The following is a 26,902-nucleotide window of genomic DNA, read 5'->3' as shown; positions in this document are numbered from 1 at the left end:
AGGCAAATCCCCATTTTCAGCTGATATTTTAAAGGATGTGTATGGAAAAAGAACATTAAAGAAAAAAAAAAGCCTTAACTACATCAAGAATTTTCACCCAGTGCTAGCTTGGTTCTTCAGTTGTAGAGGCTATCAACTTCTCAGCATTACTAGATTTCTCTTTGTGAGGGTTTACTGGAATGAGATATGCCAACACATTCTTTGTGACTTGTAGTGTTGAATAGCTCAACTGCTTACTTTCATTATGATTACAAAAAAGGGACACAATCAGTTGTGAACTTTGGAACCCTACATATAATACCATCTGATGCTCTGACTGCTGCAAACAAGTTTACTTCAATCCCACCTCCCAGATCTTCAAAAAATAAAAACTTGTAATTGCTTCAGAAATACTTCTGAAATTCAAAAATAGGAAATGGGAATTAAATGTATTGAGCTGGCTTGAAACACTATGTTACAAAGTGCCAATTATCTTTTTTTATGGCATAATTACTCCACCTAGCATCTCAAGAAAGAGTATTATTTTAATATTCCTGATGCCAGCATTCTTCAAAAAACTAGTCTTTCAGTAAAGAGAGCCAGGGATTTTAATTTGCGAACTGCTTAAATGCCAAAAAGAAAACGCCGATAACCGAAGAAGGCCGAGAGCAACAGAGAAGCAAAGTGTACAACACGCAACGTTAAGTACGAGACAGCCAACAGCTAAAGGAAGGAACTGTTCTAAGAATCTCGCGAGAAGCACCACATTCACCATTTTCGCGATATTTTAGTACCCAGCCCTTTTTCTCTTTCTCGCAGATCACGGTTAATCTCGCGATATTTAGCAAGTTCCGTTGGGGAAGATGGCGGCGGCCGCGAGTACCTTACTCTTTTTGCCGCCGGGGACTTCAGACTGAACCTTCCCGGGAAGAGTGGGGGTTGCTGGAACCCTTTTTCCCGGGAGCCTGAACCAACTTGGTTCCCTCGTTGGCGGTGGGGAAGGGCTTATCCTCTTGTGTAGGACTTAGGCCCTCACCACCGTCAGGATGAAGGCTCAGGGGGAAACCGAGGGTGAGTGAGTGACTGAGGGGGAAAGCACGGGGCGGCAAACAGCCTGGGGGATCCAGTCTGTGCAAAGAGCTAGGGGGCCGATACCTCAGGTGGGGCCACGGTCTCCAGGGCGCAGAGTCCAAGAGGCGGGCTATGTGTGAATTTCAGATCTCACTGCCTGCCATGGTGATAGCTCCGACTTTGGGGTAATGGGGGCTCCCAACTTCTCGGAAGGTTTCCAGCTTAGCTAGGGGCAATCATTTGGGCCTTGGGGCATTTTTAGCCTAAAATGAAGGGAGACAAAGTGAATGAATCTAAAACATGCTTACACCTCGTTCCAGAAGAGATATCTGAATAATGACAAAAACAGTAATACAGAGCTAGGTGCCAACTTACTGGAGGATGTTTTGGCGTGAAGGAAAGTAGGTCTTTATAATATTAAAGGCCTGCAGTTCCCCAGAATGTCACAGTGTTCCGATCTGGTGCTATTATATACTTTAAAAAATGCTTTGGATTCATCCTTTCAGTGGCTGGAGTAACTTAGAACTTCTGAAAAACAACTTTGTGGAAACTTACTTAGATTTTCTAAAAGTTACACACTCCATTTTAACTGCTTCCTTATCATTTTGGGTGTAGTTCTGTTAATACAGATCATTGTGTTACTGTTCACTCATCTCCACTTTACTCTGAACTTCATAGGTCAGGGACCTTCCCTTACTCATCCTTGTATTGTCCTTGGCACATAATATTTGCCCAGAAAATGTTGTTCATTTGTGTAAAGATATTTGTCATTAGACTTCTCAAGGAAAAGAAGGGAAGGTGTGTTTCCAGGAGTAAAAAAACGGTATACTCCTGGGTACAGAGGAATGACAAAGTTAAAATAGAAACTTGTTGAGGCAGAAATTTTGTCTAGTTTGTTCACTGCTGTATCCCCAGCATGTAAAATAGTGCTTGAATGAATGAGTCTCGAAAATGGGAATTACCAAAAATGTGTCCAGAACAACACACTGGCGAAATGGCCCGCAAATCATTTTTCCAGAACCTGTGGGCATTGGAAGAAGTTTGAATCTTGATTTAGAAGATGTCAATGCTTCAACTTCGTTGACATTGTTTTTCTTTCAATGCCAACATCAACTGTCAACGTTTTCTCTAACATAAGCGCAACTAATTATGAAGTTTTCTTTCTTCGCATTTCAATACTCTTAAAAATTTTTTTAAATAGTATCTTATTTTGCATTTCAGTAGTAATTTAAAAAATTCTGATTTTAAGAATATCTTTAAAAAGTTCTGTTTACAAGTATATCTTACTTTGCTTTGTGTGATGGTTATTTCCACATTAACTTAATAGACCCGTCACATGTGTCACCTCAGGCATACTGTGTGTTTTTGCATTGCCAGAGGTCTCTAGCATAGGTTCTTGCTCACACTAAGCAGCAGAAGAATTCAAGTGGGGTTGGAGGACAAAGGTTTATTTACCCACAGTCCAGGAGCCATTTTCTTCTACCTTTCTCTTACCTCCGCTGGAAACTCAATCCTTTAGTCATTGACATCTTTCCTGTCCATGTAATTTTAGTTTGAATTAAAATACGAAAAATCTGAATGGCAAATAAAGCCTGGTTACTTGGTAATACTTATAAACTGATCTGTTAAAGTTATGTCAGAAGATTAAAGGCTGTATTTTCACATTGAAAACCACTAACAACAGTAAGGCCATGTATGTTCTACATATATCATGCAAGGGATTTCATGCATATGGTGAAATGATTTTGTCACTTAATTTTAGTCCTGACCTTGAAACATTAGAGATAGTTCTTTTTTGGTTTTCATTAAAAGTTTGAATAGAAAGCAGTCTTGTTCTATGGTGTCCTCTAGATTAGACCCATAATTTGGGTGTCTTGTCTAATTAAAAATAAATTATTTTTAATATGTTTGTTTTGAAGCAAATGAAAGTGAAAAAATTTTCTACTGAGTTCTTGCCAGGATGAAGTATGGGGATTTCATTTGCAAGAGAAACCATGGAAGGTCTTGAAAGAAAAGTTTCTAATGATGTTTTCTGATTTATATTGTAGAGTCAGAAAAACTGAGTAAGATGAGCTCTCTCTTGGAACGACTCCATGCAAAATTTAACCAAAATAGACCTTGGAGTGAAACCATTAAGCTTGTACGGCAAGTCATGGTGAGGATTGTGGTAAAGTTTATAAAGTGCTGTGCATAGATAATTATTTAATAAGCCAAGTTCCCAGTGTAGAGTTTTTCAAACTAGTTATTATAATATGTCTTCAAGTTTGATTTATCTAAACACATGAGTACATACTTGGTGGCTATCAACCTTAAGAGTCTACCTAAGAAGATTTATTTATAAAATGTGCTAATCATAAGTTGCAGTACTTTGGGGTACTTCAGGCAAAGGTGCTAAGAAATATACCTATAAGAGACACAATGTGATAGAGTGGTGTAGAGAGCCATTTATTCTTCACTTCCTATTAAGCTTCTAGATTCTAATGTGATAGTACTTTTCATTGTATTTATATTACTAGTAGAGTTTACAGTTCATCTTGTTAACCTCTTTCTCTACACTACTACTACCTTAGTCTTTCACCAGTATGGGGAGCCCTTAGTTAAGTGGAAGACAGTGTGGTACCTGGACGTTAAAAGATCATCCATATGATTCCAGTAGTAATCAAATGATGGAAAGAAAACTTTTACCTGGGCAATGGTTATATGGATGTTTTCACTTGCTGATGATTCATGAATCTCTTCACTTAAGATTCATATACTTTTCCATATATATACTAATACTTAAATGCAAGTATCTCCTGCTCCCCACCAAACCTCATTTTGGGTCCAGAGTAAATTCAGTTTAGATTTATTAATAATCTCTGAGTCTCAGTTTCCTCATCTGGAAAATAGAGGCACACAATACCGGTCTTCTTTACCATACAGTTTTTTGTTGTAAGGATTGAATGAGATTATGGATAGCAAAGTGTTGTGTTTCTAAAAGATTTCTGTAACTGTCAATTTTACAAATATATGTGTATCTTCTGGCCCAGGATTGTGTACATAGGTTTTGGGTTTTTTAAAGTCTTAAGTAAAAGAATGGTGATTTTTTTCAGTCTGGGAATTCAGAGGTTGTCATTTTTGTATTACAAGGTAGCCATATTCTAGTTTGAAATATGTTTTATAAATGAAGCTATCATTAGAAAGACACCATGAAATAGAGGAGCTCCAAGTAGCTACTAAGACCCTTTGTTGGAGTACAAGTATGTTGGTTTGGACACCAGAGCTTCCATTGTCTACTTCTCAATTTTGCAGATTCAGAAACCTCATTTTATTGGTATACTAAGACTTAGAAGAGTTTTCAACAACTGACAAATAAAATATCAGTAGATTAACATGTGCATCAGAATGCCAATTTATTAATTTACAACAGAGGGTTTTATCTTTACGGTTATGAAAATACTAGTATTCATTGTCCAGAGCACTCCCTTGTCTATTCAACGTCAGATTATTGATTAATCACATGTTTTGTTTTGTGAGGGTAGAGTTAGAGAAAAAAAGATGGATTTAGGGCATGGAAAAGCTCAAAAAGCTGTCCTTGTAGCATAAAACTGTTCACATTTTCAGAGACTGGAATGTTGTATAGAGGGAAACTTCTTCCCTTAGATAGGGTTAGAAAAACTATGCCAAATATTTTGCTATTTGGAGTCCCTTTTCTAGATTACATGGTCTGTTTCTCAAAGTCAATCTGGTTTTACTATAGTCTGGTTCTCTGTCTTAGATTACATACAAATCACCTTGTTGGATTTGAGAACTGCCAAATCTGAGCCATCCCATTCAACTGACTAAATCTTTGAGTGTAGTTATTTTATAGGAGGCTGATCTCATTTATTACATTGTGATTCTCCTTAATTTTTCCCCAAAGGTTATCTTATTTTAGATCTGGGAGTATATTTTTCTACTGTCATGGATATGGATATAGATATGGATATATCTGTGTATATGAACTTGGATGGATTGATAGTAACATAGACTATCTAGAGTATACAGACTATAATATATAACCTATCCTGAAGTATTACTACTAGGACAGTGTGTACATTTACACGAAACACTGTTGGTTTGGTTAATTTTTACCTCAAATGTTTTCTTACTAAACACAGGAAAAGAGGGTTGTAATGAGTTCTGGAGGTCACCAGCATTTGGTCAGCTGTTTGGAGACATTGCAGAAAGCTCTTAAAGGTTTGTAAACATCTTTGAAATATGCTGATTTCTTAAAGCCCCCAGTTTAAGAAAGATTATACTTACACTAGAAATATAAATTGAGATAGGTCAACCTTCTATACTAGGTGTTGCTCTTGCTTTCATTATGGAGTTCAGATGCGCTCTTACCCTAAACTTTTGAAACATTTATTTTTGATCCTATTTTGGAAGCTACTCAAAAGAATTATGATAGTAACTGTAAGACAGCAGAAGAAACTTCTTTTTTTTTCCCTTTACATAGTCTCTTCTAATTAACTCTCAATAAGAAGATTTTAACTCTTAAGAGATTTTTATATGTTTATGGATAATGTTTTCAGGAAAGCAAACATTTAAATCATGAGCTTGATTTTCATGCTTATAATTACTACTTCTAATTGGGAAATAAAAATTAAAAACAAATTTTATTCTGATCATCACAAAAAAAACCTGATTCAGCTAAATACTGTTTTTTCTCCCACCTTGGATTTCCTTTGAAATTTCAAGTCAGAGTGGGTTCCTACAACCTTTATTACCCCTTCCAAAATTTCTTTCCCTGATAAGAAACCCCATTTAGTTCATCAAAATATAGAGGACCCCACTTTTGTGGGAGTAGGTTACTTGCAGCACAACACAGAGTTCCAACGTTGAAAACTCTGGTGGCCCTCCCAATGTGTTGAAGTATCATACTATGTGGAGGTGGAGGCTATTGCTTTTTTTTTTTAAGTTGTGGTAAAATGTAAGATTTACCATTTTTACCAGTTTAAATGTAGAGTTCACTGGCATTAAGTACATTCACATTGTGCAACCATCACCACTAACCAACCGTCTCCAGAACTTTTTAATCTTCTCAAGCTGAAACTTTGTACCAATTAAACTATAACCTCCTCATTTCCCCCTCTCCCCAATTCTTGGTAACCACTATTCTATTTCCTGTCTCTAAGAATTTCACTGCTCTAGGTACTTCATATAAGTGGAATCATATAGTATTTATCCTTTTGTGATTGGCTTATTTCATTTAGCATAATATGTTCAAAGTTCATCTATTTTGTATCAGAATTTTCTTAAGAGAAATGAATATTTCATTGTATATATATATGTATCACATTTTGTTTAACCATTCATCCACTGATGGACTCTTGGTTTGTTTTCACCTTTTGGCTATTGTGAGTAACACCACTGTGAACATTGAGTGCTTGTTTTTATGTTGGTTTTAATGTTAATCTTGTTTATTCTAGCACTAGCAGATAAATGTGTCTTCTTTAAATTAAAGATAACTTGTCCCAATAAATAATGCAACCATTATTACTGCTTAAGTCAGAGCTAAGCCTTACTAATGTTAACTTTGTATAAATTATAAGCATTTGAACAATTGATGTGTATGGCTTTGGAAGGATGGATATACTTCTCAGGATGTTTCTGTCTGAAGAATAGAATTGATTTGGAGCATCCTTTTTGATTTCCTTTTTTCACCCTTTTATAGTAACATCTTTACCAGCAATGACTGACCGTTTGGAGTCTATAGCAAGACAGAATGGGTAAGTAGTCTATCTGTAGGCAAAAATGTTTAACTTAGTGTTGACTTTGGGTAGTTTTATTTATGTGTCTTCTATTAATTTTTGTTTTGGTTTGTTTCTGCTAGACTGGGCTCTCATCTCAGTGCCAGTGGCACTGAATGTTACATCACGTCAGATATGTTCTATGTGGAAGTGCAGTTAGATCCTGCAGGACAGCTTTGTGATGTAAAAGTTGCTCACCATGGGGAGAATCCTATGGTATGTGTTGTTGATATTTTATTGGAATCTGTGGGGTTTACATAGGGACATTAACTTTGAATTGTTGGGGTTTGAAGTAGGTTGGGTTAAGGTTTCTCATGAGCCACTGTAGTGATGATGTGATGAACTACAATATCAGTAGTTAAAGAATAGGATTTAGAATAACACGGGTCCATCTCTGACATCATCCAAAGGCTTTGACAGTTGGAAACACCAGAGGTACCCTTTCCATTTCATATCAACAAACATGAGCCGCAATTGAACAGTTAGTGCAAGGGATACAGAGATAAATAACTTGGAAGTTCCTATCTTCAAAGAACTTATAATCAAGAAGGACAGATAATCCTCTGCATAACTAATATCTCTGAAACATCCTGTAACAGAATTGAATATATAATGTGTGTAACCAGACATGTGGATATGGAGTCCAATGATGGCATTAGAGAGGTCCTGATGTTTTATACAAGTCACTGAAAATTGATTCTTTTTTGATCTTTAATTTCCCACCCCAACCCATGGTTTACCAAGTAGAAAGAAGATGCTTTTTGATATCTTAATATAAGTACCTTCTATAGTTTTAATGTTTTTGTTATAAAGCATGTATTGTTAGTACAAGAGAAAACTTTGAATGTCTTCAGAAGTCTTAAAGTAGTTTAAAATTTTAATATAATTTCTTTAATTTCAGAGCTGCCCAGAGCTTGTACAGCAGCTAAGGTGAGCAAATGACATTTATATTCACTGATATGGGCAGACAGTGCTGTTCTTTATAGCTAGGTTTTGAGGCTGGTCAGAAGTTACTTTTCTGAGAAACAAATTTATTTTCTTGGGTCAAGGTTTTTCAGATTCTCAACTTACTCATTTCTCAGAGTCAACTTAGCTTGATTTCTTATTCTACTTAATCTGTCCTTGGGTTTCTCAACTTTGGTAGTACTGACAATTGGACTGGAAAGTTCTTTGCTCTGGGAGCCTGCCTTGTGCCTTGCAGAATGGCTAGCAGTATCCCTGGCCTCTCCCCACTGGTTGGCCAGTACTATCTCCTGGTTGTGATGTAAAAATACCTTGATGTTGTCAAAGGGCCCCTGGAGGGCAAAATCTTTCCTGGTTGAGAACTACTGATCTAGACAGGAATTCTGTGTGGAACAAAAATAAAGAGAATCTAATTTAAATCAGAAAAGGCTTGAGAAAATGGCATCTATACCATGAAAGGAACTTTTTTCCATTCTAATTTTGAGGAAAACTGCTTTACACTTAAGGTATATATGTGATAAACTCCCATCATAGTGAAGTGCTAGAGGACAGCCCTTGAAGACAGTCTGTTATAGCAACTGATGGCTTTTTCCATTGACTTATCTTTTCCCTTTGAATTGAGTAGGAATTTCCATGCTTAAATGTAAACCCAGAATTAACTTTCTGGGAATATGAGAAAGTCATTACACCAATTTTATATAGAGAAGTTCTCAAATGCCACATGGAGATGTCTTGGAAGGGTATTATTATTAAGGAAATAATTTTACATTCAGCCTTTTCAACAATCAGTTTAATGTGCTTATAGCCAAGTGCACAAAATTTGAACCAGCTTAAAAAAATGCAGTGCTACATAAAAAAAAAATTTTCTGTGATTTCATTGAGTCACTAAGTCTAGCAAAGGTGTATTATCAGAATAGACAAGTAAGGCAATATTCTGGTTCTAATCTGGAGTAGGAGACTGCACAAACTTTTGAACTCATGGTGTTCTAAAGTTAATTTGTAAGCATCTTTGGAAGTGGAAATCTCAGAATATTAGCTTTTACCTGATATTTTTGGTCACTTTGTGTAGATGGGAATTTTTTTCTAATTGAAGTATTGTTGATACACAATCTTACATTGGTTTTAAATGTACAGCACAGTGGTTCAGCAGTTACCTGCATGAGCAGATCCTCACCCCCTCTAGTGAGGTTACTAGTACAGATGGTAATTTTAAGCTAGAAATAAATTTTGCTGCTGCTCTTGTTTCCTTTTACTGTCTTCATGGCACTTTGGGCAGTAAGTGTTCAACAAATGTTCAGTAAATGCCTGACCCAAGTAGCTGATTTTGTCAGGGTAATTTAGCTTTCAAGAGACATTTTTTTTTCTTAATCTGAAAAAGGATAACAGAGAGTTAGAATTGTTCAATTGTGTTGGATTCCAAAGCCTGCTCACAGAAGCCCGTTTGACTAAGAATCCAGCCGTAAATACTGGATTCTAGGAAGCCAAGGGTCATGGTAATAGTTTCTTCTCCCTGGAGCAGATCTACTCATGGGAACATATTGGAATGTGTGGTTTGCCTCCATAGTACTAATTCCCTTTTCTCTAGATCTCCGATCTCTCTCCTCGTGTTCATTTTCCTTCTCTGTTCTTATGTTGCCGTTTATATGCAAATATTCTGTCTTCCCAAATTACTTCCATTTTCTCTCCAATTGTTATTTTTCTTCATGACGTCCAGTCATTTTGGTTACATATTAAGAAGAAAAAGTGATTTATTTAAACCAACTCTCATTACTTTGGAGCAAAGTAGTATATGAATTGTTAGATCTTTTGACTTTCTTTTATATTGCTTATTAGCACCTTTTCCAGAAAAATGGGGCAGAGAAAGGAAACATTTCATTTCTTTTGCTACTTTTGACTGGTTTAGAAAACTGGCTGGGAGAAAAAAAATAAAGCAAATTAGTAAAATTAGTTTTATATAGCCACGACTTTTGGTACTTTGCTATTGAGATTGAGTAGTAATTGTATGTTTTATTCTCCTTCCTCTCCCCTAAACTCCCTATAGGGAAAAAAATTTTGATGAATTTTCTAAGCACCTTAAGGGTCTTGTTAATCTTTATAACCTTCCAGGGGACAAGTAAGTATTACTATTTTTGCTTTTGTTGGTAAAATCAATATGAATCTAGAAACCATTTTGTGCTTAGAAATTTGCTACATCTTCTGTCTTTGATTCCTTCTTATTCTGACAATGTATAGCTCAGCTTTCAACTTTGTCTTTTAAGCCTATTTTAAATAAACAGTATCTGCAGTAATGGATTATAATGCTGAAAGTTATATTTTTGAGATGTCTTTAGCATATCTATTTTTAGGCTGAAACAAAGTAGGTATTGTGTTACAAGTTTATCTTTTTTTTCAACCTACCTGGGATTCTATTATTCTGCTAGGCTCTTTTAAACAGATAAAAATTAGCTTTGAGAAATCACTATTGATATTTTTTCTTTTTAACCTTCTAAAGGTTTGTTTTTTATGGATTTTTTAATTGCCTCTAGTATAGACTTGCCCTCTAGATTTTCTGTTTAATGTTTGTGGATATGTGGATATGTATATTTTTCAATTATTTAACTCTCATTCTCTTCACATACTTTCTAGCAAACTGAAGACTAAAATGTATTTGGCTCTCCAATCCTTAGAACAAGATCTATCAAAAATGGCAGTTATGTATTGGTAAGACCATCTAAGTTGTCAATTCTATATGACCTTTCTGGATACCGTGTTCTTAAAGTTTCATCTAGGGGATTTCTAAGGTCCTGTTTTATTATACATCTTGTCTATCTGCTTTCTCTTCCCAAGTGATGGTTGCATTCCATTTACTGAGTATCATTATCCATAAGTTCATTAAAAAGAACCACAGGTTTTATATGAAGATTTGTCAAACTTAGCCTCCCATCTGATAAGCAGTCTATTGTAATTTTTGTTTACCATATTACATACTAATATACACTTGGGAATAATTCCTTCACTTTGAAGGTGAAATATAATTGTTACATACCCAATTACAGCACAGAGGCATTAGAGTAGTATTATAAGACTTAATAAGAGCTGGATTCATCACATTGTGCACTAATACCTTTAAGACTTATATACAAGTAAACCTAGATCATTCGTCTTGCAGGAAAGCAACCAATGCTGGTCCCTTGGATAAGATTCTTCATGGAAGTGTTGGCTATCTCACTCCAAGAAGTGGCGGTATGTGATCCTATTTTGCTTATTTAGAAAAATATCTAATTTTAGTTGAGGGGTCATTATTTAAATCATCATCTTGGGTTTATAAGTAGAGGGAGAAAATAATCAGTCAGTTTTTCTAAGGTGTCAACACCTGTCCTCTCCAGCTTTATTATAATTTTTAATTACAAAGTAAATTGTTGCCACTAGAATCAGTATTTACACTACTGTCATATTTCATAAGCTGCTTTGGAGCATAAGTCCTTATCTGTCAGTCTATTTTCTTGTATATAGTTTATAGAAATGGGAATGCTTTTCTTTCTTTATAATTTACCTGATACAGATGTACTGATAATTTTTTTTCTATAGGTCACTTAATGAACTTGAAGTACTATGCCTCTCCTTCTGACCTGCTTGATGATAAGACTACATCTCCCATCATTTTGCATGAAAATAATGGTAAGACTTCAACTGTAAAGCAACTGAAGGTTCTGTCCAGTGTTTACAAAATATTTTTAAAATTTTGAATGTCTGGGCTTTCTGTTCTCCTGGTTTGCTACTTCCTAAGTTTGCCATCTCTACCAGAGTTTGCACCTGATAGACACACACACACAAGATACACATATAATAATAAAAACCTAATGAGTTAGTGAATGAAAAGATATAAAGCATCTGACTTGAAATAATTTCCTTTAAGTCAATACTTTAAAGGTGAAGAAACTTAATAAACTTACTCAAGAATTACAAAAATGGATACTATTTTGTTTGTATTTTAATATGCTGACACATAATGAGAAATGGTGTAATACCTTATTTGGTTACTTCAATCATTGACTATCCTGTAACTATAATTCTATTTAAATGCACTCTGACGTTGGAGAAACTATGTATATGTCAGTAATGAGCCTTTTAAAAAACTTTCCTTGGATTGTGTTCTCTGTATTTTGTTTTATTTACTCACAGAGAAACATGAGTTGGCTAAAAATAAACTTAACATTTCTAAAATATATAGGCATTATAATATCTGACAAATAGGGCTGACAAATTATGCATAAATTGGCCTGTTTTTTTGTGTGTATATGTCTTTTTTTTTTTTTAATGTTAAGATCCTAATAAGTTTGTGGTGCTTTGGAGAATTACTTTTTTCCCCTCTTCCCAGTTCCTCGGTCTTTGGGCATGAATGCATCAGTGACAATTGAAGGGACATCTGTTATGTATAAACTCCCAATTGCACCATTAATTATGGGGTCACATCCAGTTGACAACAAATGGTAAGTAAGTTTAATATAATTCTAGGATAACAAAGTCAATTTTTTCAACTTCAAGCCCATATGAAACAAGTATTACTTATACTTGGCTCTTCCCCCACTTTTTAAAGATTGGCTTTTTGTTTTATCCATTTAATTTCTCTTTTCATTATCTATTTAAGTGTTTCTTTCTGAAGTCTGCTCATAAAACATGTTCTCTATCCTGAAAGAGAAGAGAACTGTGCTGATCCCTCTGGTTTAATGATTGCTTCATTTTATCTTACGGCATTCATGTTGATTTAGGGTTATATTGGAGTAATAATTAGAGAACATGCCTCAGGATAGATGTTTGCCTGAATATGTTAGAGTTAATAGAATGTTTTGGAATTGGAGGAAGAAAGATCAAAGAGTGAGCTTTTGGTAGGCTTTGTGAATAGGTGTTTATATGATAGAGACATGTTTAAGAATGGGATAGATTTTTCATTTTCATAAAAAAAATTCAACCCTTCCCCTTCTTTTTTTGAAGGACCCCTTCTTTTTCTTCAGTCACCAGTGCCAACAGTGTTGATCTTCCTGCTTGTTTCTTCTTGAAATTTCCCCAGCCAATTCCAGTATCTAGAGCATTTGTTCAGAAACTTCAGAACTGCACAGGTGAGTTTTAAGCATCAACAGCTAATAGTTAACACAAATGTGAAAATCATACTGCAAATTTAGATTATTTTAGACCTCATTCAGTTTTGCAGGCCTTAAAAAAGTACTGATGGGTATAGATGTTATGGTACTTTGTACTAGTAAACGCTTAGTAAGTGCTTTTTGAAACATGGCCAAAAGAGGTAGAAGTCATGAGGGGAAAACTGAGCTATTGAAATTTTGATTTTATTGTGATCATTATGTATATTGATCTTGTTTTTCCAGGAATTCCATTGTTTGAAACTCAACCAACTTATGTTCCCCTGTATGAACTGATCACTCAATTTGAGCTGTCAAAGGACCCTGACCCCCTACCCTTGAATCACAACATGCGATTTTATGCTGTAAGTAAGCCCTATGGATTGTTACAGGTTATGTTTAGACCCAAGATCAGAATCTTCCTTTATAGGATTATTGAGGTCAGATAACATTCTTTTGGACCATTGGATCATATCTGAAACATACTGAAGAAAGCAAGCATGAGCTTCCCAAGTCAGGAAACAAAAATGTCCATTTCATTGTTGAAATTTTGGATGACAGTCCTCTAATGGTATTCTTAACTTCTACAAGCTTTTAAATAGGTGTTAAAGAATTCTTACTATTTAATTCTTTCAAGTGCCATGAACTTAAAATCTGGAAAGGTCCATCAAGTACATACAGAGAAAATGGTGCTAGAATGAATAAATTAAGGAAGGTTCCAAAACCTCATCTGGACTTGAATATATTTGAATGTTTATGATAGTCTAAAGTAGTTCCCAAATTCTGGCTGCATTATTATAGGGTGTTTTATTAAAAGTACAGATTGTGTATTTATGGTTTGGGTACTTTTTATGCAGATTGTGAGGTAATTTTTATGTTTTGACTAGGCTAGCAAACCACTAGCAAATCTTTAACAAAAAGGGGTCTTTTTAGTCAGATGAGTAATTGGCATTTATAACATCAGTTGACCAAAGAATGCCCTGTGGAGTTCTGTTATTCACTAAGAAATTGCTGATTTTTGAGGAGCAAGGTTTTTCAGGGTAGTTTGTGGTTGGAGTACAACAGATGAGTAAATAGAATTTGTTCCCTTTCTTCTTTTTGCCCAGGCTCTTCCGGGTCAGCAGCACTGCTATTTCCTCAACAAGGATGCTCCTCTTCCAGATGGCAGAAGTCTACAGGGAACCCTTGTTAGCAAAATCACCTTTCAGCACCCTGGCCGGGTTCCACTTATCCTAAATTTGATCAGACACCAAGTGGCCTATAATACGCTAATTGGAAGCTGTGTTAAAAGAACTATTCTGAAAGAAGGTACTGCCTTTCTCTTTGAATTATTTATTAGAAGGGGGAAACTGATTATTCTAGCAGTTCTCTAATTTTGATGGCCCATCACATTACCTGTAGAGCTTTTAAAAATACAGAGATTTGGTTTCCATACCCAAAAGAACTGAATTAGAACCTCAATGGGATGAGTTTGGAATCTAGTTTAAGCTCCACAGATAATTTTGATGGACTCAATCTGTAAATTGGCATTTGGAAACCAGTATTATTTTGCAATGGACTTAAATCTTTTTCTGCATATAATGATATAATTAGTATCTAAGATATATAAAGTAGAAACTTGCAGCAGATAATGAAGATAGAAATTGAGATGCTGTAGAAAGAGAGTCTTGGTTTCTGTTGTTAGGACAATTCTTCCCAGCTTTTAGTTTTAAGTCTTCTTCTCCCCATTCTTTGGAGAACTTAATCTTGTATCTTAAAAAGGGGTATGAGACCTGTGCTCTTTTCTTTTTCTCCCAAGATTCTGGAATGCTGATATTTTTTCAAACAATTTGCTCTTAGAAGCCTTGATAAGAATTTTGGCTGCCCTTGTTAGCCACAGTTAATGTTTTTACCTTAGTTGTATAGTACTTAAGTGATAGAGAAGTATCAGTGCAAATGGCAGGCAAGAAGAAACAGGGATGGTAAATCAGGAGATACCTTTTATGGGAGTAAGAATTGCTTTAGAAATGAGTGATTTTAGCATACTGGAGTAATGACACATATGCATGTGTGCTTTATTGTTGTTCTATTACATGTATTTGAATCCTAGGAGAATTCTCCAAATAGCTTCAGGGCATCTAAAGGTAATTTTGTAAGGTAGTTATGAAGTTAGTCCTACTACATGCTTTTTCCCAAGAAAGTATATGATCCAGTCTCTGGGCTATCAGCATGTTTTGCTTACGAACCTATAATGACAGTTGGATATATGTGTGTTTGGCACAAATGTTTTAGATTGTGGCTTTTACCTCCATGCCTACCAAACTGTGGGCTGATTGGCTAACAGCTGCAAACACTGATAGAAAGCAGAGTTTATGGAAGTGGTTCTGGAAGTCTGCTTCTCACATGGAATGAAAAACTCCACTTGGCGACATTTATTTTCAGAATTCACTTTTGAGGCAGTGTGTTTGTCTGCCAAGGTCTTTAATAATAATTTAGGGATTAAATGCTGTAATTTTAAAAAATTGACATTTCCTTACTTCGTTTGGAGTATTTACAACATAAATTGGCACATTTCTTGGACTCTGATTCCTGTGGATGACTTAGTAAGTTTTGTTGTAAAAAATATGGGTTTTAGTTTCCAAGGAGAGAGAAATCATTTACTTAGGGATTATTATTTACTACTTGTCTCAAGTCTTACATTTGGTTGATTATTTCATGATCCTTTCCTTTGCCTTCAGATTCTCCTGGGCTCCTCCAATTTGAAGTGTGTCCTCTCTCAGAGTCCCGTTTCAGTGTATCCTTTCAGCATCCTGTGAATGACTCCCTGGTGTGTGGTGAGTTGTATGGGTGGCTAGCACCTCTCTCAGAACAGCAGTTTGGTCCCTTTATCTTTTTTTGAAAAGTAAGAACCTGAATCTATCTCAAATATCTCCTATATATTTTGTCTTTCAGTGGTAATGGATGTGCAGGACTCAACACATGTGAACTGTAAACTCTACAAGGGGCTGTCAGATGCACTCATCTGCACAGATGACTTCATTGCCAAAGTTGTTCAAAGGTAGCACTGGCCCTTTTCCGTTAGAGTCCCATTAGGAGGAGTGTTTTTTCAGTATTAGAGTGACTTGGGAATTTAGGAGGAAAGCACATAATCACTGTTTGAATTCACCCTTCTCTGCTTTTGGATTCAAAACATTATTAGCTTTGGTTTTTAAAATATGAGATTAACAGGAAGTAAGGTAAGTTACTTCATGCCCCACACTAAGGTTTTTTTAGGAGGGAAAGAGCTGAACTAAGAGTGAGATCTTTTTTCAGTTATCCTCTGTGTCACTTCTTAACATTTGTAACATGCGAAATGACAGTATGTGGGAAGATAACTTAAGCCAGTCAACCACCCAGATAACATTAATATGTAATTTTGAGATGTTTCTAGAGAAGGTACTAGTGGCCTGATTTGTAAATAATTTTCATTGGAACAGAGTCTGTTCATTTACGTATTGTCTATTGTGGCTTTTGCACTAAGATGGCAGATTAGTTGGACAGAAACCATATGATCTTCAAAAGACTAAAATGTTACTATCTTGCCCTTTAAAAAGGTTGCTGACATATTCTAAAGTAAAATGTTTTCAAACATGTGTTTATAAATATAAATTTATTGGTAAGATAAAAAGTGCTTTGCCCTAAAATGAACAGGATTTCATATGAGTTGTAGCACTTTTAACCGTATAGCTTTGGGGTTGCTCTAAGCCATTAAGTTCAGAACTTGATGGGCCAAAATATTTTTCTAGTGGTTCATTAATTAAGATAAATAATATAATCCATTAATCATATGTGAAGCCCTGAAAGGAGGGCATTTTCTTAATAAGTTCATTTTTTATAAGTTTTCAATATGATACCTAATTACTTGGACCCTTGTTTATGTCTATAGTTGGTTGGTTTTTGGTGGTGCTTCAAAAGAAGTTAATGGTTGACAGATTCTTTTTAGAATGAATTTACCCAAAGCTCTGGCACTTTACTCTTGCCTTTCAGGTTACTTGCCTTACCTGAAAACTACTTACCGCAAACCTCTGATGGCATATTTAAATCTCAGGCAAAATTGAAGCCTGTTTTCCAAATGAAAAATTGATTTCATTCAGGAGCGAGTGCAATGTTAACTGTTTTTTCCATCTTATCTTACAGATGTATGTCCATCCCTGTGACGATGAGGGCTATTCGGAGGAAAGCTGAAACCATTCAGGCCGACACCCCAGCACTGTCCCTCATTGCAGAGACAGTTGAAGACATGGTGAAAAAGAACCTGCCCCCGGCTAGCAGCCCAGGGTATGGCATGACCACAGGCAACAACCCAATGAGTGGTACCACCACACCAACCAACACCTTTCCGGGGGGTCCCATTACCACCTTGTTTAATATGAGCATGAGCATCAAAGATCGGCATGAGTCGGTGGGCCATGGGGAGGACTTCAGCAAGGTGTCTCAGAACCCAATTCTTACCAGTTTGTTGCAAATCACAGGGAACGGGGGGTCTACCATTGGCTCGAGTCCGACCCCTCCTCATCACACGCCGCCACCTGTCTCTTCGATGGCCGGCAACACCAAGAACCACCCGATGCTCATGAACCTTCTTAAAGATAATCCTGCCCAGGATTTCTCAACCCTTTATGGAAGCAGTCCTTTAGAAAGGCAGAAGTCCTCTTCCGGCTCACCCCGGATGGAAATGTGCTCGGGAAGCAACAAGACAAAGAAGAAGAAGTCATCAAGATTACCACCTGACAAACCCAAGCACCAGACTGAAGATGACTTTCAGAGGGAGCTATTTTCAATGGATGTTGACTCACAGAACCCTATCTTTGATGTCAACATGACAGCTGACACCCTGGATACGCCACACATCACTCCAGCTCCAAGCCAGTGTAGCACTCCCCCAACAACCTACCCACAAACAGTACCTCATCCCCAACCCAGTATTCAAAGGATGGTTCGACTATCCAGTTCAGACAGCATTGGCCCAGATGTAACTGATATCCTTTCAGACATTGCAGAAGAAGCCTCTAAGCTTCCCAGCACTAGTGACGATTGTCCACCAATTGGCACCCCTGTTCGAGATTCTTCAAGCTCTGGGCATTCTCAGAGTGCCCTCTTTGATCCTGATGTCTTTCAGACCAATAATAATGAAAATCCATACACTGATCCAGCTGACCTTATTGCAGATGCTGCTGGAAGCCCCAGCAGTGACTCTCCTACCAATCATTTTTTTCCTGATGGAGTAGATTTCAATCCTGATTTGTTGAACAGCCAGAGCCAAAGTGGTTTTGGAGAAGAGTATTTTGATGAAAGCAGCCAAAGTGGAGATAATGATGATTTCAAAGGATTTGCATCTCAGGCACTAAATACTTTGGGGGTGCCAATGCTTGGAGGTGATAATGGGGAGACTAAATTTAAAGGTAATAGCCAAGCTGACACAGTTGATTTCAGTATTATAGCAGTGGGTGGTAAGGCTTTGGGTCCTGCAGATCTTATGGAGCATCACAGTCGTAGCCAGAGTCCTTTATTGACCACCGGGGACTTAGGGAAAGAAAAGATTCAAAAGAGGGTAAAGGAAGGCAGTAGCACCAATAATAGTCTGTCAGGGCCAGGATTAGATAGCAAACCAGGGAAGCGCAGTCGGACCCCTTCTAATGATGGGAAAAGCAAAGATAAGCCTCCCAAGCGGAAGAAGGCAGACACTGAGGGAAAGTCTCCCTCTCACAGTTCTAACCGACCTTTCACCCCACCTACCAGTACAGGTGGATCTAAATCTCCGGGCAGTTCAGGAAGATCTCAGACTCCCCCAGGTGTTGCCACACCACCTATTCCCAAAATCACTATTCAGATTCCTAAGGGAACGGTGATGGTGGGCAAGCCCTCTTCCCACAGTCAGTATACCAGTGGTAGTTCTGTGTCTTCCTCAGGCAGTAAAAGTCACCATAGCCATTCTTCTTCCTCTTCTTCCTCATCTGCTTCCAGCTCAGGAAAGATGAAAAGCAGTAAGTCAGAAAGTTCATCAAGTTCCAAGTTAAGTAGCAGTATATATTCTAGCCAAGGGTCTTCTGGATCTAGCCAGTCCAAAAATTCATCACAGTCTGGAGGGAAGCCAGGCTCCTCTCCCATTACCAAGCATGGACTGAGCAGTGGCTCCAGCAGCACCAAGATGAAACCTCAAGGGAAGCCATCATCACTTATTAACCCTTCTTTAAGTAAACCAAACATATCCCCTTCTCATTCAAGGCCACCTGGAGGCTCTGATAAGCTTGCCTCTCCGATGAAGCCTGTTCCTGGGACTCCCCCATCCTCTAAAGCCAAGTCCCCTATCAGTTCAGGTTCTGGTGGTTCTCATATGTCTGGAACTAGTTCAAGCACTGGCATGAAGTCATCTTCAGGGTTAGGATCATCAGGCTCACTGTCTCAGAAAACTCCCCCATCATCTAATTCTTGTACAGCATCTTCCTCTTCCTTCCCCTCAAGTAGCTCTTCCATGTCATCCTCTCAGAACCAGCATGGGAGTTCCAAAGGGAAATCTCCCAGCAGAAATAAGAAGCCATCTTTAACAGCTGTCATAGATAAACTGAAGCATGGGGTTGTCACCAGTGGTCCTGGGGGTGAAGACCCAATGGATGGCCAGATGGGGGTGAGCACAAATTCTACTCATCCTATGTCCTCCAAACATAACATGACAGGAGGAGAGTTCCAGGGCAAACGTGAGAAAAGTGATAAAGACAAATCAAAGATTTCCACCCCTGGGGGCTCAGTGGATTCATCTAAGAAGACCTCAGAGGCGAAAAATGTGGGGAGCACTGGTGTGGCAAAAATCATCATCAGCAAGCATGATGGGGGATCTCCCAGCATTAAAGCCAAAGTGACTTTGCAGAAACCTGGGGAAAGTAGTGGAGAAGGGCTCAGGCCTCAGATGGCTTCTTCCAAAAACTATGGCTCTCCACTCATCAGTGGTTCTACTCCAAAGCATGAGCGTGGCTCTCCCAGCCATAGTAAGTCACCAGCATATACCCCTCAGAATCTGGACAGCGAAAGTGAGTCAGGCTCCTCCATAGCAGAGAAATCATACCAGAACAGTCCCAGCTCAGATGATGGCATCCGACCACTTCCAGAATACAGCACAGAAAAGCATAAGAAGCACAAAAAAGAAAAGAAGAAAGTAAAAGACAAAGACAGGGATCGGGACCGGGACAAAGACCGAGACAAGAAAAAATCTCATAGCATCAAGCCAGAGAGTTGGTCTAAATCACCCATCTCTTCAGACCAGTCCTTGTCTATGACAAGTAACACAATCTTATCTACAGACAGGCCCTCAAGGCTCAGCCCTGACTTTATGATTGGGGAGGAAGATGACGATCTTATGGATGTGGCCCTGATTGGCAATTAGGAATCTTTGTAGGACAAGAAAACATCACCAGAGAAAAAGTTTATAGGCAAACCACCACAAGGAGCGAGTCAGACAGGTCTGTCTTTGTGTTTAAGAATCTTAAATGGCATGGTTTTGATACCAAGCTGGGTCAATTTAGAAAGGCATAGCTAGACCCTACTAGGGAAACCATAGGGTTTGATTCTGGTTACCAAGAACCACTTGTTCCTTTGCCAGAAAAAATTAAAATACTTGTTTATTAAAGGGAGGGGGTGGGAGGGGCATATGGAGAGGGAAGGGTGGGAAACAGCTTTGTGGGAAATACTCATATATTTTTTCCTCCCTTTTTGCATTTTTAGGCCATGTTTTAACTCATTTTAGTGCATGTATTTGAAGGGCTGGGCAGAAAATGAGAAAGCAATACATTCCTTGATGCATTTGCATGAAGGTTGTTCACCTTTTTGAAGGTAGTTGTCCATTTGAGGCATGGGCAAATGAAGGACTGGTCATTTTGGACACTTAAGTAATGCTTGGTGTCTGTTTCTTAGGAGTGATTGGGGGAGGGGAGATAATTTTAGCTATTTATTTGTAATATTTTAACCCTTTGTTTTTATACAGTGTTCTAATTCTATGAGATTCAGGGTTCAAAATGATGGGAGGTGGAAGAGCAAGGCTTATTTAGTGGTAAGGAGCTTGTAGCTGGTGCTGGTCCTATAGCATCAGGTCCAAGCAGATTAGTCAGAGCCCACCTTTGAAGTTAAGTAGAAAAACCGTAATTGTATTTTTGTTTTAGGAGGTTTTTCATAGGGTTCAGACATCATATGAATATTAGAAGTATTACCCTGTAGAGGTTTTGATTATAGTCTCTCTTTTCCTTTAAAAAAAGCTGGGCTGGCTTTTTGGGATGTAAACATGTTTTCAGATGTAGTAAGGTTTAATGTGGGACAGCATCCCTGACCCAGTGGCATGAAAACCATTACAGAATTAGTAGTTCTCCTATTTCCAGTGTGCCAAAAGTTCATATCCCAGCATTTTGTTTGTAGGAGAACTGATGCCATTCTCGAGAGATGGGCTCCTTGTTTCTCTTCATCACATAGGAGGAGCCCAGACTTTATTACTCCACTTTATTACTTTATATGCTCCCTTTGATAAAACTTAAAAATTTGCAGCCATAGTTCACTTAAAACAATTTCAAGCCTACTTGAACTAATGGAGGCCTGGAATGCTAGGTGGGCATGAAGATAAATCTTTGCTACTATGTAGCAACACAGTTGGACCTTTTTGAGGAATAGGTCTGAGTCTGGATTCTGGGGGACATCAATAAGAAGCCCTTCTCATAAATGTAGAAATCCAGGAGACCATTTGAGTGCAACACAAGTCTCAGTATTTGGAGGGTCCTCTCAAAATTCTGCGGCCTTACTTTGATTTTGACACCTGCACTGTGCCATTCCTGATGATTCTATTCAGGATCTGTCTGTATCAGTAGGATGGGGCACAGTCCCCAGCACAACTCTTCTGGATTGAAAACAAACAAACAAGCCAGGTGATTCATTTGTGTGTGTGTGTCATAAATGGAGTGACTTCATCAGATACTGAAGAAGATTCTTATATTCAGCTCTTCTGAAGGTTGGAGTTAGCACAGAATTGGAAAATCAGCTTTGGCTTTATTTCCTGTTTCTGATTTCCTCTAGTGTTCTACCTTTTCTGGTTATCAGCTCTCAACAACTCTGCCACTTTTTTGTCCTAAGGTAATAAGAAGTAGGAAACGAAATATTGCAAAGTGGAGCAAAAAAAGTTATCAGTTACCGTATCAGAGTCAGATGTCTTGGGTGACACTAAGGAGGACATGGGCAAGGTGATACCAGAGTGCTTTATCTTGTGATGCTGATACAGTAGCAGCCTCTCAGACATACAACCAGGTTGGATTTCTCACAAGTTTCTCACCTAGTTTTGAATCCTATCCCATTGGTTTCTGCAGAAAAGAAAAAAAAATTACATGGTTTTTAAATTTGTTCTGGGTGGGGAACATATTAAGGGGAATGTACTACATAGTGTCAGGGGCTCAGCTTCCCCAAGCAGAGCCACCAAATACCAAAATGAGTAAACTGGGAAGCTTTTTTTTTCTCTTTCTGTCTTCATCCCAGATCAAAGAATCCTGAGTTAGGATCTGGATGAAGGATAAGCCCCTGAGTTACCGATGGGCACACCCCACACATTGACCCAGCATCTGAACTTGCTTAACAGGGCGCCGGGGCTAAACTGCTTCACCCTGCCTGAGAACCAGGGAGCACTGCATTTCTCCACAGGGTGGAGGAGAAGAGGCAGAATATACCAAGCCTGGGACACCTCCCTCCTGTCTTGGTGTAGTCATACTCCTGTTTCAAAAGACGGCAAGAACATGAAGTCAACTTCTACCTATCTTCTGGTGTTGGTGTCTTATGTATTAGTTTGATCTGATTCCTCTTGTCTTTTGGCTTCATGTTAGGGGTTCTTGGTCAAAACCTGCTCTGATGTACATGAAGATTTCAGGTTCAAAATCAGTGTGTTTTAAAACAAGTGTTTTAGAGGGGAGAAAAATGAAGCAGGATGTATTTGCCAAAATTGGGCTTGAGGTTGGTGTCTCTGGGAAAGATTTTCCTTGGCCTAAGTCTGAAGTGCAGCAATATAATGACTTCTCAGAAGAAACCTTTTCTGGGAGCCAGTGAGTCATACAGTATCTAGTTGAGTCACTTGAAGCAGATGCCAGAATAGCAAACTCATTCACAATCCCTGAGCAAGTCTCATTTACCTTTTTATCTTTTTTTTCCCCTTTTTCTTTTCAATCCTCCTGTCCCCTTATTTCTATCCCTGAGTTGATTTTTGAAGGGTAGGAAGTACTTACCATCTCAGAAGCTAGGTTGGGAAACAAGCTTAACTGTAAAGCTGGGTTTTATGTTTTTGAGTTTTAAAAAACATACATTAGGAGCATTGGGAGAGTCTTTTCTAAAAAAATTTTTTTCAATTTGGTTTTCTGTGCATATGGCTGTTCTGTAAATACTTTGGGGTTTTTCTTTTTTTTTTTTGAAGTAGACAATGTGGGATTTTTCCCTCTGAATCATTACAAAAGAACCTGTTTATTTACGTGCAAATAAATTTATTTGATAAAAAGCAATATGCCTTTGTGTAATAAATTTTTAACCTCCAAATAATTTTCATTTATTTAGCTTTCTAAAGGTTCAGTCAATCAAAAAGTAAAAGTCTTCCCTGAGTATTACTCCAAATAGGTTAAGTGGAAAGAGTAACTGAAATAGGAAAACAGACCTGTGAGTTATCTTCATTTGATTTTTTTTTTTTTTGCTTGAGCCAGTTTTACTGTCTGTTGCAGGCTTTAGTCACCAAATTTATCAGCAGTTCTTGCTGGGAGAAAACTTCGCTTAGATAAAATGGAATTAATATTTTATATGGCTGAAGTGAAGCAATAACAACAAACATACTGGACAGGAGGAGAATATAACATCTACAGCTAAGTTTGTGGGCCTGACGAGCTTCCGAAGTTTTTGCTTAGGAAGTTTTTTCTAGGATAAAAGTGAAAAAGTTGAAAAAGCGCTCTAAGAGTTAATAATATGCCTTCCAGCTAAAATACGTCCTAAAGATCTCCAGCACCAATTGCTCTTATAAGCTCAACTCTTACTAGATTCATAGCAAAACAGTCATTACAATTGCAAATTAGAAAAGAGATGAAGACAAGTTCATATCTGCCTTGGAGCTGGCTGTGGTCTTAACAGGACTGCTGAAATTTATGATGGTGTCTAAAACTTTATTGTTGGTACGTGATTCTGTAGTTTGCCGCCCTTTTAAGGGTAAACTCTTAATTCCTTCATGGGAATTCGATCACATATTTCGAGGCTTTGAGGAGTGGAGTTGCTAAAGCATAATAATACGACATAACCTAGCTTCTTAAAAAAGGAGCCAAGGAGTCAACAACGTCGTAATTTCTACTCCGCCTGCGCCCCGCCTACTCGCTCAGACACGCTTGTTTCTCCCGCCAAAGTGGCGACAGGATCAGGTTCTCACCAACCAGAGCCCTGATTGGAGGACGAGAAGACACTAAAGCCCATTGGGCGCCAGCGGCGGTAGGGCGGCGGAAGGGCGGGGGAAGCCGAAGGCCTTTCTGCCTTGCCAGCCCCCACCTCCATCAAAGCACGCCCCTCCCCCAGCTACTGGGATGGTCGCCCAGCTTCTGCCCTGCGCCCCCTGACCCCAAGGCGCGAGGTGCGACTTCACTGCTTATCCCCGGAGCAGAGGGCAACGCAGTTATTCCCCTACCCTCCTGATCCATGCAGGAGAAGACCCACGCCCTGCAGCACCCGGTAATGCAATCCCCGGAGGCGGGAGTGGCGGCGGCGGCAGCACCGGCGGCGGCGGCACCAGCAGTGCCCCAATCTAGAAACAACCGGAGAGAGAAAGAAAATGGCTCCGAGCAGGGACCGCCTGCTGCACTTTGGGTTCAAGGCGACAGTGAGTGACAGGGGAAGGGAGTTGGACGGTCGGGAAGGACGTGTGTGCCAGCACAGGCTACCGGGGCAGAAGCGACAAGACTTAGGGGGCTGGAAGACCAGGCAGAAAGCTCAAGTGCGTAGTGGGCTGGACTGGGCTGAGTGCCCGCCGAGGGGTTATAAGGGTCAGGGCTCTGTGGGCAGATGCCCTGCTTTCCTCTCACGGGTCTGCGAGCACGCGCGCACTCGCACCCGCCCCGCAGTTCCTCCCATACACAAATACAGACAGACACAGGCACTTCCCTGCCTCTCCTTGCGGTGGGCTTACGAGTCTGGGAGGCAAGAGCGGACTCTCGCCGCCGCCGCCGCCGCCACCGTGCTCCAGCTGCTCCCGGGCTGACCGTCGTGGCTGCGCCCGGGAGTGGGGGAGGGGGGTCCCGCGCCGCCGCCGCCGCAGCCGCGCGCTCCTCCTCCTCCTCCGCCTTCTCCCCACGGCGTTCCAAGGCCCGGGCGGCTCTGCCCAATGAGGAGAGGCGTTGCTGGCAGGTGGGGAGTGTTTTTGTTTTGGGTTGAAGTTGAGGCTGAAGAGGGAGAAGAGCTACCGACGAGCAGTCGTCCCTGCCGTGGGCGCTGCGCGAGGTGGAGGAGGCCCTGCGGGAGCCGAGAGGTCCCGCCTCCGCGCCGACGGCTCCTGCCCGCCGCTCCTCTGCCTCTTCCGAGTCCCGGAACTCCCGGGCCTGCCCGGGGGCCCTAGTCTTTGCACTCCGCACGCCGCAGCGCCCGGCCCCGGCCGCACCCGCCGGCCCCATGAGGAGGGACGTGAACGGAGTGACCAAGAGCAGGTTTGAGGTGTGAGCTTGGCGGGGCTGGGGCGGTGTCAGGAAGGCTATTCCCGCTCTTATGCTCCGAAAATCTCGCTCCGCACAGAGCCTCCTCCCTTGCCTGGTGCCGTCACCCTCCGACCGCTGGCGCTGCCAGACTTATTTCTCCTTTCTCCCGACCCAAAAGCCCTGTGCAGTCCTTTTTCTTCAGTCCCCCCGTTTGTCGCCTCCTGCCTTTTCCCCCAGCGGGCCCGGGCAGGGGATTAGCGCTGGCGCCCTAATTTCCCCCTCCCCCCAGTATCACTCAGCTTTCCATTCTTTACACCACTCTTGGCTTGCCTCCCTCCACCCGGTAGAAAAATCATCACAGTTACGATCGACCGGAGCTTGCTGCTTTTCTTTCTGCCACCTTCGTAAAGCGTTTCTTAGTAAAGCGAGGGGGAAATGATGGGCCAGGGAGCCATTCTCCAACTTTGAGAGAGACCTTGGTTAAACTAGGGAAGTAGGGTTGTAGACGGAGATGACAGAGACGACCACGGGTTTTCGGTGCTGTGTTTGGTTAGGGTATTGTTCTGACACTTCCTCTTCTTTCCCGTTTAGTCTGTGCTTTTTGTATCTCATTGTTTCTGGGAACTCTTAAATGTGTACAGGCTTTGAGTTTGGGACGAAGGACCGAGAGACTTGAGAAAATCCATTCAAATCTGTTTGTCTCTTAAGAACTTGTCCGTCTCTGGAGACAGGCTTATAGTCATGGAGTTGAGGACTGGACGAAAAATAAAATACCTGAAAGAGTCACCATGTTGGTAATTGATTCCTTAGGAAGTGAAGTATTCTCACTACAGATAATTACAGCAGTATAGTAATACACAGGAAGGTTTACTGAGGGGATAACAGAGAAAAAGAAACTTGTGCAACAAGAAGAGTAAATATTACCTGGTCTTTTCTGGCAGAGAATCAGGCTGACCTGGGATCCCTCACAGCTCAGTGTATATCTCAATTTAGGGTATTTCTTCATTTACATTTGAAGGATGAAATTGTAAGATGGTGAGACAAGAGTTTCAGAAAACTTACCAGCTAGATGCGGAGAGTGAAATTGTTACTTACGGGTCTTCAGTTTAGTCTTTTCCTCTATGCTTATGGGAAAAATATTGTTAATTTATCCACAAAGATCAAGGTAGAGAGTATTTGTTTGGGGAGTTTAAATTAAGAGCTGCAGTATGGCTGTGGCAGGTGAGGAGTGGAAAAAAACAAGGAATTGGGTTTCCTTAGAGTTTTCATATTTAACTTGATCATGGGAGTAAAGTAGTAGGTATACTTTGGTGTTTAATAG

General features: G+C 39.5%; 2 protein-coding genes across 5 annotated transcripts in view; both read left to right on the top strand.

The window, feature by feature from the left end:
• The first annotated feature begins 810 nt into the window (after positions 1–810).
• Positions 811–20,542, top strand: MED1 (mediator complex subunit 1). The gene is made up of 17 exons (XM_036930503.2): positions 811–1,050; positions 3,099–3,205; positions 5,190–5,268; positions 6,749–6,803; positions 6,908–7,040; positions 7,726–7,754; positions 9,829–9,900; positions 10,413–10,487; positions 10,936–11,009; positions 11,355–11,444; positions 12,145–12,256; positions 12,759–12,883; positions 13,148–13,266; positions 14,008–14,209; positions 15,619–15,714; positions 15,833–15,938; positions 17,057–20,542. Exons 1-17 carry the CDS (start codon positions 1,026–1,028, stop codon positions 20,295–20,297), a joined length of 4,740 nt encoding a protein of 1,579 aa, XP_036786398.2. The 5' UTR covers positions 811–1,025; the 3' UTR covers positions 20,298–20,542.
• Positions 20,543–23,476: 2,934 nt separating this feature from the next.
• FBXL20 (F-box and leucine rich repeat protein 20) overlaps positions 23,477–26,902 on the top strand; it is a 114,101-nt gene continuing 110,675 nt past the window's right edge. The window contains exon 1 of one of the 4 annotated variants that reach the window (XM_036930508.2): positions 23,477–24,773. In XM_036930508.2, coding sequence (XP_036786403.2) covers positions 24,726–24,773 — 48 coding nt within the window. In that variant the 5' untranslated portion in view covers positions 23,477–24,725. Of the gene's footprint in view, positions 24,774–25,272; positions 25,601–26,902 lie in introns of those variants that run through there. The other 3 variants (XM_036930509.2, XM_036930504.2, XM_036930505.2) reach the window with 3 other exon arrangements.

Source organism: Manis pentadactyla, chromosome 4, assembly GCF_030020395.1.
Source record: "Manis pentadactyla isolate mManPen7 chromosome 4, mManPen7.hap1, whole genome shotgun sequence".
Lineage (NCBI taxonomy): Eukaryota > Metazoa > Chordata > Mammalia > Pholidota > Manidae > Manis > Manis pentadactyla.
Note: the sequence above shows the minus strand (reverse complement) of the source record. Positions and strands in the feature narration are given on the sequence as shown.

What these genes read in the sequence shown, in the direction of transcription:
- MED1 (XM_036930503.2), top strand. Translation starts at nt 1,026, where the DNA reads ATGAAGGCTCAGGGGGAAACCGAGG. An exon ending in TATAACCTTCCAGGGGACAA is followed by an intron (nt 9,901 to 10,412) that starts GTAAGTATTACT and finishes CATACTTTCTAG; the next exon opens with CAAACTGAAGACTAAAATGT. An exon ending in TCTCACTCCAAGAAGTGGCG is followed by an intron (nt 11,010 to 11,354) that starts GTATGTGATCCT and finishes TTTTTTCTATAG; the next exon opens with GTCACTTAATGAACTTGAAG.